Consider the following 16327-nt stretch of genomic DNA (forward strand, 5'->3'; position numbering starts at 1 on the left):
ATGACCATAATGGCCTCCACACAGTCTCCCATTTTACTCTTGCCCCCTTTTATCCACACCATTCAGAATGCTCAATTAAAAACATAAATCAGACCACAGAGTCTCCTACCTAAAACTCATCAATCGATTCCATTACATAACGAAGAAAAACCAAACTCCTAAACCTTGCATCTTCCTCTACCTCATCTTGTGCCATTCTCCTAGTCTGCTTCCTACGGCTCCACACACACCAGCTTCTGATAGACAGAACACTCCATGTTCATTCACTATCTTCCTGTAGTTCTTTAGATTGTTCTAGCTTATGCTAGACCTCAGTTTAATGTCAGCTACCAGGTGAGATTTCCTCTACTCATCCTAACAGCACCATCCCTTCTTGTTTTTACCATCACATTCTACCTATTTTCTTTGTGTTTTTCTCAAGCTATACTTCTGTGACTTGCTTTTAAATTTGGCTGTTTTAGGGCCAGTCAGTAAAGTGCTTACTGCACAAGCATGAGAATCTGTGCGGGGATCCCCAGTCCCCAATAATGCTGGGTGTAGCAGCCTGTGCCTGAAATACCTGTGCTGGAGAGTCAAAGAGATGCAGATCTCTGTGCCTTGTAGGCTGGCTAGTTTTACTGAATTGGTGAGCTCCAGCTTCAATATGTGAGCCTGTCTCAAAAAATAAGATAGCAACAGAAAAAAAGACACCCAATGTCAACTTCTTGCCTCCATACCTACCTACACACACGTGAAACACACACCAAAACTAATAACAAATCAATGAAAGAAAATTGGCTGTTTCCCATAGCTCCTGAAGGCAGAGGCCAAGTTGGTCTTGTTCACTGCTAAATCCCCAGTGTCTTGCACAGAACCTTTTTTCAATAGTAGGTACTTAATTTCTTTTTCTGGATGAACTAATAATTCTGAAAGATTATTATGGGAATGAAGCAGGTTAGCACTATGTAACTCTAAGTGAAGTAGTTAAGTCTCTTTAGAGAGCTGGGTATACAGAGAGCCCAAAGACAGGATGTGCTCCTTTGGGAACTTTCTAACTCTGGAGGTAACACATGGAATCTGAGATTTGCAGAGATACTAAAAATCAAATTCTGTCATGAGAACCAAGCAAAATCAGCCTTTCTCAAAGTATATTCAAATAATGCCAATAATGCAGATTCTAAAACACCCTCCCTAAACACACATAAGAATAGGATTGTTGGGGCTGGAGAGATGGCTTAGTGGTTAAGAGCACTGACTGCTCTTCCAGAGGACCTGGGTTCAATTCCCAGCACCCACGTGGCAGCTCAAAACTGTCTGAAGATCCAGTTCCAGAGAATCTGACACCTTCACACCAATGCACATAAAAAAGTTAAATAAATCATAAAAGATATTTTAAAAAAAGAATAGGATTGTTCAGTGAAACTATGTACCTATTTGTACTACATGCTTCTTCAGAGAATGTGGCATTGGTATTTTTTTGTTAGAGTTTGGCATTTGAGACAGAATCTTGCTATGTAACTCACCTGGCCTCAAACTCCCAGTAATCCTCCAATGAATACTGGGATTACAAGGTGTGTGCCACCACAACGATCTTGGATTTCTCATTTTACAAATTCCCCCACCATGGGCTGGAGAGATGGCTCAGAGGTTAAGAGCATTGCCTGCTCTTCCTAAGGTCCTGAGTTCAATTCCCAGCAACCACATGGTGGCTCACAACCATCTGTAATGAGGTCTCGTGCCCTCTTCTGACCTGCAGGTATACTCACAGACAGAATATTGTATACATAATAAATAAATAAATATTAAAAAAAAACAAAAAAACAAATTCCCCCACCATATAATTTATGTCCCATGAAGATTATTAAAATTAACTTTATGGCCTTCCAAATTGTTTTTTACTTTATTTTATTTGAGTAGTATTAGTAATCAAACTCAGGGCCTTCTACATGTTATGCAAATGTTCTGAGTTAGGCAAAAGTTGCAAATACAATACAAATAACCTTTCCCTAAACAATTTAAGAGTAAGATAAACAAGGACTTTTTCCTCTATAACTAATACAACTCCCAAAACAAGGAAATCAATATTCATGTATTACTTGCCATCTAACCCTTGGATTCCATTGCCACTTTGTGGAAATTGTTCCAGTACTGTCCTTTATAGCAAGAGGGCTGAGCTAAATAGAATTAACATATAACATACAATATTAAAATATTACATATGGCTGCTATGTCTTTTTAGTTTTCTTTAGTCTAGAGTAGTCCTTTAGTCTTGACTATCATGGTTTTATAAGACTATCTTTTCACTCTTAAGAGCCAACAAAATGTCACCTACACACTAAATTGGTTGCTATTTATTGCATACCAGTGTATATTAAGTTAGAGACTCTTAAATAAGGTATCTAGATTCAGTGAACATCTATCCATAAATACTGCTCTAGCACCAGGTTTTAAACTTTTTGATATTCATAGGTAAGTTTCAGATGCTACAGTAAATATTTAGGTGACAAGCAAGAGAAATCAGGTCTTTGTCCTCATGGGGCTTACATGATTGTCAGCTGTGATCTTCTTAAAAAAAGAATGAATTGTTAGGATCAATGTGGAAAAAAAGGAAACAAATATAAAAAAAAAATATTTCAAGTGGAGATGTGGAGGGCATGTCTCCAGGAGCAAACAACTCTACGTGTCTCCCATGATCCCCTTTTTTTTTTTTTTTTTTTTTTTTTTTTTTTTTTTTTTGGTTTTTCGAGACAGGGTTTCTCTGTGGTTTTGGAGCCTGTCCTGGAACTAGCTCTGTAGACCAGGCTGGTCTCAAACTCACAGAGATCCGCCTGCCTCTACCTCCCGAGTGCTGGGATTAAAGGTGTGCGCCACCACCGCCCAGCCTCCCATGATTCTTGACAATGCCAAGGACTGTCTTTCTTTTACATTAATTAACTAATTAATTAGTTTGTTTAGTGTGTATGTGTGTGTGAAGGCCAAAAGACTATTTGTCGAAGGCAGTTCTTTTTTTCCACCACGTGGGTTCTAAGAATTAAACTCAGGTCGGCAGGTGTGGCAGCAAGCACCCTTGCCTATTGAGCTCTCTCACCAGCCACCAAGGACTATTCAAGTTGGCATATGAGGTCTTCTTTGCTTGAGGTTGTGAGTCTTTCAGGAAATTGTGAAGCAGTTGAAAAGATCATGTTAAATGCGTTTTTGGCCACAATTCAAGTTCAAAGTAGATGGGTGTGTTCTTGACTTCCCACAGTGCTTTTAGAGGTTTTCAGGAGAGTGATTTCTCCATGCTCATTTGGTGCAATGGGGTAAATAGTCTGGAATTCAAATCCTGGGCCCTACTCACAGGCTTACATTTAATCCCCTGTGTGACCTTGGCAGGCCTCTTCCTCTGGACGTGTAACTTTAAAATGGGAATAGTAATACTTGTCTACCTGCTGCTAGGGAGCTGTGAGGATCAGGTTGAGGGTGACCTTTTAAGCGGCTTCACACTGTGGTCCTGTGGGGAGTGAGATGCACCTGTGCTGACTCACTTAACATGTGAGCAGGTATGGCATTACTTTTCTTTGATCTTCATATCGGCTAAGTTTTCCCTCTACCCCCTGTAAGCATGTATTCAATTTCTGGGTAAGTTTCATACTTTGGATCTTCCATGAAGGAGCCCACAGATCCACTGTAGAAACTCAGGCACATTTGTTGACTTGACTCCAAATTCTGCTTGTTTCTATCCTTCCTGTGTCTACATATTTTCTTTGAAACTGAGTTAGAGAATTTAAAGAATTGAAAATAATCAACAAATTTAAGATACACTAGAGATTATCCTGTCTAACACCAGCCTTTCCCCTTTTTTAATTCCCTTTTCCCATGTTTTATTTCACAGAGGAAAAAAATAGAGTCTGAGTTTGTGTAAATTCATATACTGAATTAGGGATAAACAGTAAATCTAGGTCTAGTAACTCCATATTCAGAACCAGAGGATATTCATTGTTCCATGCAAATATAAGCACTTGAAAATCTTGTTAGAAGTCTAAGACTCCATCCCAGCCTATTATTTATTTTTATTTTATATGTATAGGTTTTTAGCCTGAATTGTATATACGTGAACCTCATCTGTGCAGTAGCTGTGGAGGGCAGAAGAGGGTTCAGATACCCTGGAACTAGACTCACAGATGGTTGTGAACAGCCATGTAAATGCTGGGAACAGAACCTGTGTCCTCAGGAAGAGCAGACAGTGCTCTTTACTGCTAAGCCATCTCCCTAGCCTTGCCAACCTATTTAATCAGAATCTCTAGGAAATAAAATACCTGAATCTGTTTTTATAAGCTTCTCAAATAGTTGTTATATATGAATGGAGTGCCCCTGAAAATTCTTTCGGCACTGAGGTTATAGATCAGTTGAAATCATATACCTAGAATATGTGGGGCAAGGCATAGGGTTCAACTACCTTCATAATAACGTATAGGATAGGAAACAGGCATTTTTTAAAACACAAGAGAAAGGGTAATTGTGAGATAAAGTAGGGAAAGAAAATCCTCTCCAGATTTCCTAATATATCAATGTTAGGAAAGATGACATACAGAAATTGAGGAACTCGATTTTTAGTCTCTTAAAATTTCTTGGCTGTACATTAGTGGTACCAAGGAGGCAGAAGCAGGCAAATCTCTGTTTGAGTTCCTTCAACCATACAGTTTTCAGGATTTTAACATACTGATTTTCTTCCATGCCTTTCCTCCCTGGTTTTGGAAAAGGCCATGTTGTTTAGGAAGAAAATGTTTTGAATGGCTGTTGATAGAATATCATGCTGCAGTGTCTAATGTGATGACTGCTAACCACATGCTATTTTATATTTAAAGTAAGATTAAATGGAAGAAAACTTTGTTTTTCACTCACACACACCATATAGAACTATCACATATAGTTCTATATGCTAATGGCTACTGTGTTGGACAGCAGTACTTTAGAATAATGTAATCTGCTTGGGAACCCCAAGGCCATCACTTCCTATTCCCGTGCCTTAGGGTAAGTAAAAATGATAGATGTCAAAAGGCTCCATTCTTCTTTAACCTTTCTGGTGATTACTGTATTCAGTTTTGGAGGTATGCCTCCCTCCGCCTCTCTTTCAGCCCTTCTGCTGCAGTGAGAGCAGAAGTACCCACAGGGAACATTAAGTTGCTAATTTGTCAAATGATGTTGTTTCCACTTTCTACCCCCTTAGTGGAAGGAGAAAATGACCTGAGGCTGTGCTTACATCAGAGTTCCTTACATTTGTGCAATACTTTATGGGTCATAGAACTCTTTCACATTATTTCTTCATTTTTATAGTTTCAAAGTATTCTTTTTCTGTTTTTCAAGACAGGGTTTCTCTGTATAACATCCCTGGAACTGGAACTCACTTTATAGACGGGGCTGGCCTTGAACTCACAGAGATCTACCTGCATCCTGAGTACTGGGAATAAAGGCGTGCACCACTACCACCAGCTATACTAATGTTAAAAGAATGTTTTTTTTTCTTTCAGAATATAAATCTGGCTTGTCATACCTATACTTCAATGACTTGCTAGCACTTGTCACAACTACAATTTGTGTGTTTGTATATGAAACAAAAAGTCCTGGTCTTTTTCCCAGAACTTCTCCGAGACAGGGTTTCTCTGTAACTTTGGAACCTGTCCTAGAACTAGCTCTTGCAGACCATGCTGGCCTCGAACTCACAGAGATCCAGCTGCTTCTGCCTCCTGAGTGCTGGGATTAAAGGTGTGTGCCACCACCACCCGGCATCCCTCAAGTATTTTATCCATATAGAATAATGGAAATTTCATTTTTTCCTGTTGATAAGACAGATGGGAAAAAAACTTAGGAGATGTGTCTTTTTGTTGTTTATTTTTATTGAAACATAGTTGCTCTATGTAATTTATCCTCATAATCCTGTTCCAGTCTCCTGAGTGCTGGGATTATACGTAAGATACCATGTTTAGCTCCTGGGAGATATTCTTTTTCTATGTATTTTTTACATTTACTTTTTTATTCATTGTGTATGTGTACATGTATGCATGCCACAGTATATGTATGGAAGTCAGAAGACAAGTTGTGGGTTCTGGGCATCAAACTCAGGTAATCAGACTTGGTGGCAAGCTCCACTACCTGCTGAGCCATATTGCAGGTTCTCCGTGGAGATACTTTTTTGCTTCATTCTCTTAGATACTATCTCAAGCCAATGTAAAGTCTATTGACTTTGCCTTCATAATAGATAAAACCTGACCATTTCCCTGACTTCTACCATTATCATTACTGTCAACTCTTTCCTGAACTATAAAAGTGCCTCTCTGCTGATCCCATATGTATTGCCCTAAGCTTGTTCTCAAGTTAAGTTACTATGTAGACTATATTTTGCACATATCCCATGGAAAATTATTTAATGAGTGAGCATATCTCAGTTAAGGAAAAGACATTACTTTATTAAGCTTGCACCTTAACATCTTTGGCTTTATAAACAGTAGTTGACACTTCCAAAAGCAGCCCTACACCCTCTAATAAACTACTGACTAGACAAATGACCAAGTGTCAGAAAAGCTGTGAAGGTAGAAGCATGGTGTCTGGAGGAAGGAATGTAAACTGTCTTCCTGTCTAGAATAAGTTACAATTACTCTAAGACCCTGGCCAAGTCTGAGCCACAAGCCCCTCATCTGTCAAATGCTATGAACCATACCCAGGTTAAAAAAAAAAAGGAACAAATACATAAGTGCAGCAAGTGGGAGACATAGTTTATTATTATAAAAAATGGAGAAATTTATAGCTAGGCGTGCTGGCACATACCTGTACTCTTGGCACTTAGGTGGCTGAGACAGGAGGATTTCCCAGTCAGGGCTACACAAGACCCTATTTCTAAGGAAAAGAGAAAAGAAAAGAATCAGTCTGTCAGTCAGCCCTAGGTATCATGGAAAGCGGTAGAAGCTGAGCTGTCAAGCAGAGCTGTCTGAGTAGCTAATATCATCGCGGATATGAAGTCAAAGCATGGCAGCCATGTGATGTGTGAGGGAGACCACAGCTGGACGATGAGGGATCTTAGGGTTATTTAGGAAACTGTATCATGTGAGGAACCAGAGAATGTGGACTCAGTATTACCTCATCCATAGAACAACAAGAACACGTTAGTAGATCAAAGATCTCCCATGAACTCAGCATGTTCCCACACACATATCAGAATCCCTAGGAGTACGGGAAAGGAAACAGTGTAATGTGGCTCTGGGCTTCTAGCTGTGCGTCTACAAAGATTCCCCAGTGGCTTCTTACAACAATCTGTGATAGAAATAGTCATTATTCCCATTCTGCAGATGGGAAAACTAAGACTTAAGGAGGTAAGAATTATTTATGTCTCTGTTGATGGGTCTCCTCCAGTAGCCAAACATTATTAGAAACACCTTGCAGAGTGACTCTGGTTTAAATTTGTTTACAGGATTGTTTCCAGGTTTGTCAGAAGGAACTACAAGACAGTTAACAAAAATATGAAAGTTCTAATAATTTCTTTTGCCTTCCCTATAGCATATCCTACAAGGATGTTTCTTGAGTATGATAACTTAAGGAATGGATCTGATTTGAACTTATTAATGTTTAGGGACAGTGTTAGAATGTGAGGAGCAGGGAGAATCCATGGACAATAAAAGCGATCCTAAAGGAAAACGTTCAAAGAAATTAGAGTTCAAAGACCCTAGATGTGGAATTTTGAAGTTGTAATCAGTATATTCACAATTTAAGTGGAAGTAAAAGAAATCCAAATAAAAACTAGGATGACTAGATTAAGCATTAGCTCTTTTTAACAGGGCCTTCTTAAGCCAGCAAGTGTAGCTGAGGCTGGCCTCAAGCTTTTGATGCTCCTTCCACTGCTCAGATGTGAGGGTTTGTGCCACTTGCCCAGCTCTAGATTAACATTCTTAAATCTAGCTGTGGCCACACCATTTTTCTTTATAAGAATATTTTTGACATATCTTGAGAGTTGTGACCTCCCATTCCTGAACCTTATCTGCTATTAAAGAAGCGTTGCAGTCAGCAGGCTGCTAGATCTTCAGAACCTCCCAGGGGGCAAATTCCATGGACTCTTGATTCAAAATAGATGCAGATTTTGAGCACTTTTAACCACCTTCACACTGCCACGATTCCTAAGTTACCATGGCTCACCTAGATTCCACCCTTGTAACTGGTCTCACAGCTTCTACGTTTTATTCTCAATTTAAAATCGAGGTCCTAAGTACAATCCAAGTCATTGCTCACGACTGTCTAGTGCGTTCCCATTTCACCATGCACAAAAAGCCACACTCGACATCGACTTTCATTATTTTAAATGATCCAGCAGTCTGTGGGCCTCAGTGTTTCTCCATCCATCATCTCACCTGTCTCCAAATACACCGAGCATCAGCACATGCTTGCTCTTCCGTCTGTCTGGAACATTCCTCCCCCTACTCACATTATCTACATGGCATACTGCATCATTTCTTTCAAATCTCTGCCCAAATGATGTCACTATGCAAGGATCTTCCCTTTCCAGCCCCACTCTGTGCTGTCATCCCTTCCCAGTGATCTGCATTTTTATAGAACATTTGTCACTGCCTGGTACATTTGTGTGTCTGCATGTTTGTGTGTATGTTCTGAGGACTGGATTCAAGTCCTTGTAAGGGAAGCCCTAACCGAGCTATCTCCTCAACTCCCATTTGTTTTACTTTGTTTGTTTACTGTCTGTCTCTTTACATTGCATAAAAAAAGAATTTTGTGTTTTGCTCAGAACAGTGCCTGGTATACAGTAAGTCCTCAAGAAGTATTTGTTGAAGAAATAAATTGTTCCTTGCATAAACCTTTTAGTCTAAAGAGACTTGATGAGTTTTGTTTTGTTTCTGATCCAAATTATTTTTATTTTTTGCCATTTAAAAAATTAAAGTATAATTACATATTTATACTCCATCCAACCCCCTCCCAAATCCTCTCTTTACTTTCTGTCAAATTCATAGTCTCTTTTTAAAAAATTATTATTATTTTATATATGTAAATAAATATATAAATACAACCTGCTGAGTCTGCTTAGTATTGCTTTATGGATATAGTTTCAGAGCTGAAACTTGGTGAGACTTGGTGTTTTTACCATCCAAATACATAGTAATAGTGATTAATATCTAGTAAGCTCTTTCACCATGCCAGTATATCGGACACGAGTTTGTTATCCTATTAATCTTATTCAGTTGACAACTCCATAATATAAAAGCTATTTTAAGGATATTTTATTTTTTGCTCTGGGTTTTTGGAACTAGGGTCTCATGCAACCCAGGCTGGCTTCAAACCCTCTATGGAGCCATGTCTGGCCTTGAACTCCTCATCTTTTTGCCTCTACCTCTGAGTTGCTGCTGTTTAATTTTTTGTTTGCTTTTTGGTGACAGCAACATGGTGGCTCACAGCTATTTGTAATGAGATCTGGTACCCTCTTCTGGCCTGTAAGCATACATGCAGACAGAACACTGTATACATAATAAATAAATCGAAAGAAAGAAAGAAAGAAAGAAAGAAAGAAAGAAAGAAAGAAAGAAAGAAGAAAGAAAGAAAGAGATCTGTTCCTGGAAAGCTGACCTCTAAAAAAAAAGACTAGAATGGGGCAGGGCATGTAGCTCAGTGATAGAGCAGTTGCTTAGCATGTGCAATGTGCAAAAATTTAATCCCCAATATCACAAAAAGCAACAGCAGCAGAGGAAGAAAAGAAAGAGAAGGAAGAGAAAGCAGTGTAAGAATGTTCATAAATATGGGGCTCAACAAGGGAAGCAGCTATATATCTATCATATTTGCACTTTATCTTATTATAACAAATGCTGTCCATAGTTTACTATAAGCATAAAAGAATTGAAAATTAATTGTCCAGTTGATATCACCTTATTTAATAACACCTAATACAAGGATGAATATCCAATATTTTTTTACAATTTTTTATTGTTAAATGTGTGTGTGAGAGAGACAGACAGACAGAGACAGAGAGAGACAGAGACAGAGGCAGAGAAAGACAGAGAGTGCAGATGCCTGTGGCATCTACAAGAGGGCATCGGATTCCCTGGAGCAGGAATTATAGGTGGTTTAAACTGCCCAGTGTGGGTTCTGGGAAATAAACTTGGGTCTTCTACAAGAGCAGTATGCTTTCTTAACGACTGAGCCATCTCTCTCCAGTACCCAGTATCTTTAAAAATTCTTGTTGAACAAGTGATCATGTAAAAGCCAAATAATACTGTCTTACCACAAAGTTATAAAATTTTGCATTGGAAGTAACTTTGTAGATTACACAATGCAGTGCTTCTCAAATTGGTGTTCCATTGAACACTGGTTCTTAGAAAGAGTATTAACATACATTAGGGCTCCAGCACAGACAAGTTTGAGGGGGCAGTTGTGTGAAGGTAGATCTAGGAGGAAACGGGGAGGATGGAGTTGAATACTAATATAAGAAAGGATCAACAAATTAACAAAACATTTAATTTAAAAATAAATCTTGCCAGGTTGCCGGGTGGTGGTGGCGCACACCTTTAATTCCTTCACTCAGAAGGCAGAGGCAGGTAGATCTCTGAATTCGAGGCCAGCCTGGTCTATATTGTTAGTTCCAGTTCAGCCAGAGCTACACTGAGAAACTATCTTGAAAAACCAAAAAGAAAAAGAAAGGAAGAAATCTTGCCATGCATAGTGGCTTTTGTCGCTACTGTGGGCGTCAAATAAGGTGTTTCTTCAGCTCCTAAACATAGTATCTAACCCTTAACTCAATAAAAGATAATGATAACAATGATAGATCTGGTGAAAAACCTAACAGTCATTTTTTGTTCCAAAGTAAGAATGAAAAAAAAAAGCAACCTAGTCCTAGTCTCTCTCTCTTCTATATGCCCACTCTCCTCGCCTCCAACCGTAAACCAGGAACAAGATTTTGTGGTGACTCTGTTACTAGAGGTTGTGTGATCTAAAGAAACTAATTTCCTTGATGCATTATTCCTTACTGAAATATCAAATCACTGATATTTTGCTTACTCTTCTTGGGTGATGTAAGGATCAAGTAAGTTGATGAAATTTACAGTACTTCGCAACAGTCCAGTGTGGATAACAAACAACTGTAATTCCATCGGCTAACAGGCTGAGGCAGGAGGGTTGTTACAAGTTCAAAACCAGTTTTCACTACATAGCAAATACCAGACCAATCAGAATTTCACAGTTGGACTCTGTCTCAAAAAAATCTGGGCCAGGCGGTGGTGGCGCACGCCTTTAATCCCAGCACTTGGGAGGCAGAGGCAGGCAGATCTCTGTGAGTTCGAGACCAGCCTGGTCTACAAGAGCTAGTTCCAGGACAGGCTCCAAAACCACAGAGAAACCCTGTCTCAAACCCCCCCCCCCAAAAAAAAGAAAAAAAAATCTGGAGATAGGAGTTGGGGGTAGCAAGATAGATCAACATGTAAAGGGCATTTGTCCCCAAGACTGATGATCTGAGTTCAATCCCTAGGACCCACAGTGTGGATGAGAGAACCAACTCCTGAAAGTTGTCCTCTGACCTTAACATGCCACCCACATTGATTAATTAATTAATTTAAAAATTTTCAATTTAAAAATAAAGTGTGCTGTGAATTATGAAACACTATATAAACATGAGATATTTATCTGTCACAGACTATAAATATTTTTACCAGTAAAAAGCAACTTTATCGCCAAGTTTTTTCTCGTGGACATTTCGATCCAGCACATTGTAGCAGATGTTGGTGGTTGCTCCTTTCATCCACTCGGTGAATATTTTCCCTTTGGTCACATCGAAGTTGTACTGGAGGAATGGGCCAGGGCATGGGGTTTTCCAATAAAATTCCTTGGCAATGTTTCCCCAAAACTCTGCAACAAAAAGAGATGCCCACATATCACTAGGTATCTCAACCATATTTATCATCAGATGGGTTACTAGCATATGCACAGGACCAAGTTACAATCATCTTGTCCCAGGACTCTGTATCTGCCTTATCTAATTGCCTGCTATTCTCCTGCCTACAGTTTATTCCTGAATCTCAATTCAGATTGTTCCTTCTATACCCAAAGCTGTCTATATGAGTGTAGTAGCACACATTATTATGATCCAGGCACTTGGGTGGAGGCAGAATTATCAGGAGTTCAAGACTAGCCTTAACATAGGGAATTTAAACCCAGCCTTATCTCCAGTACACACACACACACACACACACACACACACACACACACACACACACTTGAAAGTATCATATCCGTGCAGTACGTAGCATAATGACCAGTAACCAGGAGGTAATCAATAATTAGGAAATTCTTTACCCGTATAGTCTTCCACGATCATCTCTTAGTTTGTTCATTCTCACTTAGCAATTATTTATTGCTATTTGCACAAGTGTTCCTGTGTGCCAGGTGTTACTTAAAGCTATTTATATGTATTATTATTTAGTCCTTACTACATCCCTAAGAGGTATGCATTATTTTGTTTCTTCTTATAGATTTGAAAATCAAGGCTTGGAGACATTAAATAGTTTGCCAAGACTTCACAGGTTACTAAATCAAGATTTGAATTTCCTTGAGAAGACATGTTTGCTAACTTTCCAAAGACAGGCATATACTTTACTCCTGCGCCAAAAGAAAGTGACTATTTTGGTATGAGAGAAAACCAAGGGTTTATGTTTTGAGAAACTATTTCAGACCGAAAATAAAGAAACTTATCAGCAGGAACTAATTCATAATTTGGTATATTGGAACAAGACAATAAAATCAAAAGCTAAACCACATGTTATACCACCCTTTGGTCTATTAAGGAAATAAAAATGAAATCAACTCAAGGTGCTATAGTATACCTATAAAACTAGCAAAGATTTTTTTTTAATTTAATTCTATGCTTTCACTACATGAGATCTGTCTAGAGAATCTGATACTTTTATACAGTAACAACACTATAAGAATTGTCTGGCAAGAGTTATGAAACTTTTTTGAACCTTTATTTGCTAACTCAATTTTGGTAATATATTCCAAGAAGATAATCCAAAAGAAGGAAAGAAGGCATTACTAAAAAGGTTTCTATAGCAACACTACAAAGTGAAACTAGAGGAGGGTACAATGATGTGGGTCTGTAATCCTAGCACTTGGAAGGGAGAGCCAGAGAATCAGGAGTTCAAGGCTAGCCTCAACAGGAAATTTGAGGCCAGTCTGGGCTACCTGAAACCCTGATTTAAAAAATTCATAAATAATAAAACCAGGGCTGGAGAAATAGCTCGATTCACGAAGTGCTTGCCACACAAGCGTGAAGATCTGGCGTAGTGGCATTCATTTGTCATTTTAGTGCTTTGAGGGCAGAGACAGGTGGGTTTCTGGGCTTGCTGTGATGCCCAAGCTTGTCCGCTAGTCTATACACACGCACACCTTAAACTCAAAAGCCCAACGATTAAAAACTGGTAAAAACTAGTAGTGTAAATTGCAATATAACAAAATACTGAATGGTCATTTTAAAAAATAAAAACTGACATTTAGTGATTATATGTAAAGATGGAAGATGAAACTAATTAGGACTGGATTAATTTAATTTAATCATTATGACATAGATTTATGAAGTATATATATTATATTAATTTTATAGGTAAGTTCAGGTGGGGTTTAGTTAAGTAAATAGGCACAGAAGGGACTGGGCAAAACCAAAGACATGGAAAGGGACTTTTGTGCAGCTAGGATATCAAGAAGATCTATCTAGAATGAAGAATGTAATAGAGAATGGTAGAGATAAGATTGAAGAGGTGATGACCCAGAGGCTTGGAAAAAAAACTAAATCTTAATTAGGGGAAATAATTTTAAAAGCCAGACATGGTAGCATCTGTCTATAACTGTAGCACTCAGGAGGAGGCTGGATCACCACAAGTTTGAGTCAAGACTTGTCTATATCTACATAGTGAGTTGCATGCCAGTCAGGACTATATACCAAGACCCTGTCACAAGAGAGAGAGAGGAAGGAATGAAGAAGGAAGAGAAGAAGGGGGGAAGGAGAGAAGGAGGAAGAAGAAAAGAAGGAAGAAAAAGAGAGAAAGGAAAAAAGAAAAGAAGGAAGGAGAAAGAAAGAACGTTAGTTTTTTACAATACCATATAAAAGAGCATTCCCAGGATATCAATCTAATGATGTTTAGATAAGTCTGCTGGAGCAACTGAAGGCGTTAAGACTAGGGAGGAAGGGACAAATTAGAAAATTGTCTCCTGCTTTCCCGACTTAAAGTATCTATGGAAATTGGTAGTAAGGGTCAGTCTGAGAGAGATTTTAAAGTAGTATTTGACAGAATTTGGTGAAAAGCAAACTGTAGAGTCAGAGAAGAATAGCACAATATTCAGAGTATAGTTCTCTAGTCAGGATCATGTGGGTTTACACCCCAACCGTCATAAACTTGGTTTATGACCTTGTGTAAGTGAATTAGTCTCTCTAGGCTTTTATTTCTATCTCTGTAAAATGTGGGTCATTCTCAGGCCAAATCAAACTGAAACACTCACTGCTTAGTAAACAATAAGAGTTCTATAAATTCGTAAGGTATAAAAGAGATATCAGAGAAGACGATGATGCAAGAGGTTTACAGTTTGGGGCAGTGCCACTGACACTACCCCAACTGAAAACAGAAAATTAAGGCAAAAGAGAAAGATAATGGGGAAGAAAGCAGGCTCGGGAGAGAAACTGGGAAACATCACTCACAGTCTTGTTTGGTTCAGTGTAAATCTTCAGGGTGTGTGAAATACAAATGGTCTATAGTCCTATGAAATTTGGAGCCCGAATATAAGTGAAATACAAGGTAGGAGGTTAGATACATAGACTAGTAATTACTAAGGTAGTGCTAGCTTACCCCAGGGAAACAGACGTAACTCATGATGGAAGAAAATACGAAAGAGAAGGGAAGACACCTAAGGACTCAGAGTTGGACACTACTTGTAACAATGAACAACTTCACACTTGATTTAATACGATTTTGCATTGCTTAGTATCTGCCTCCTCCTCATTGTTGTTGTTAAACAAATCATGACTTATTTAATGGAGGCTGGGCATCAAACGTTTGATAATGGATCCCTTATTACCCACTTTAGTTCTCATAATCTGTGAAGCTAGTATTATTATCCCTATCTTGGAGATAAGGAAATTTAAGATAGGTTTTTAAATCTGCCTAAGACTGCAAGAATAGCTTTTTATGTACTTTCCTGAGTGTGATTTATGTTTATCATGCTGCCCCTCAACCGGTAAGTGGTAGTGGGGTTTTATTGTTGTCTTATTTTGGCTGGGTCTCACTATGTAGCACTGGTTGTTCTGGAACTACCTATACACACAGGCTAGCCTTGAATTTACGAAGACCTGTCTCTTCCTCTTCAGTTCTTGAGATTAAAAGTGTGTGCCACCAGGCCTGATCAGGATGTGGTTTCGCCCCCTGGCCTGACACGTTTTTAAGGTCACAGAATTATCTCTTAGAATCGGTGTTAGTACAACTTAGGTCCAAATTTATTTCTTAAAAAAAAAAAACAAAACAAAACAACATATTTACAGCTTTTTCAATCGTATTTTGGGATTGCTACTATGTTAAATAGATATAGGACCCCAAGAAGGGAGCCAGACTTGGCACTGCCGCTGAGCAAAATGAGATGAGCGCGCTAAAAATCTGAGGGAGGCAACTGTTGAATCGGAGGCAAAGGTTCTCTCTCTTCTGGGCTCTCCTTCCCTCAAGGCGCACGCGCCCTTGCTCCTTGGAGTCCTTCTTTTACCTCAGGGACTCTCAAATGGAACTTTCTCCTGACGGAAACCCCTTAGTCTCCCCAAAGGGTCCTTTCCTCACCGAACCCCGCTTCTCCTCGCAGAACCCACATCTCCTTGTGAAAACACCCATCTCACAAAACTGCCTAGTGGCCAGAGAGTCCCCCAACTTCTAGGAACCCTCACTTCCCAGACCCTCTTCTTCTCCTGGAACACCATCTCTTCGAATCCCCCCCCCCCCTGCCTCCTCTGCTCCGTACGGGAGCTCGGTAAGTGCCCCTTGGAGCCCCGCTGCTCTGCTCACTGGAGCCCCCAAAAGTAGCCCGGGCCCAGCCTCACCCCGCGGCTCCTCAACGGAACGCCGGTGCAGCTCGCGGTAGCGCTGCAGAGAGGAGACGTGCGCCGAGCGTCTGACCTCCGGCGGCGGGGACCAGCCCCGCACCCGGCCTTCGGCGCCGGTCTCCTCCCGAGCCCGGCTCCCGCTACCGCTCTTGCGCCGCTCCTCGGGCAGCCCCATCGCGCCAAGCTCTGCGCACCTTGGCCACCGTTGCGGTCGCTGCGGGTGCCGGGGCGGGGAAAAAACAGGTCGACCCTAGAGGCGGG

At 39.8% G+C, this 16327-nt stretch overlaps 1 protein-coding gene across 2 annotated transcripts in view; it reads right to left on the reverse strand.

Annotated features, from left to right (window-relative positions):
* The window catches only part of Acss2 (acyl-CoA synthetase short chain family member 2), a 36773-nt gene extending 20446 nt beyond the window's left edge, over positions 1 to 16327 (reverse strand). For both annotated transcript variants that reach the window (XM_057780345.1, XM_057780344.1), the window contains exons 1-2: positions 16064 to 16327; positions 11649 to 11844 (exon numbers count right to left, since the gene is read on the reverse strand). In XM_057780345.1, coding sequence (XP_057636328.1) covers positions 11649 to 11844; positions 16064 to 16241 — 374 coding nt within the window. In that variant the 5' untranslated portion in view covers positions 16242 to 16327. The remainder of the gene's footprint in view (positions 1 to 11648; positions 11845 to 16063) is intronic.

This window comes from Chionomys nivalis, chromosome 9 (genome assembly GCF_950005125.1).
Source record: "Chionomys nivalis chromosome 9, mChiNiv1.1, whole genome shotgun sequence".
NCBI lineage: Eukaryota > Metazoa > Chordata > Mammalia > Rodentia > Cricetidae > Chionomys > Chionomys nivalis.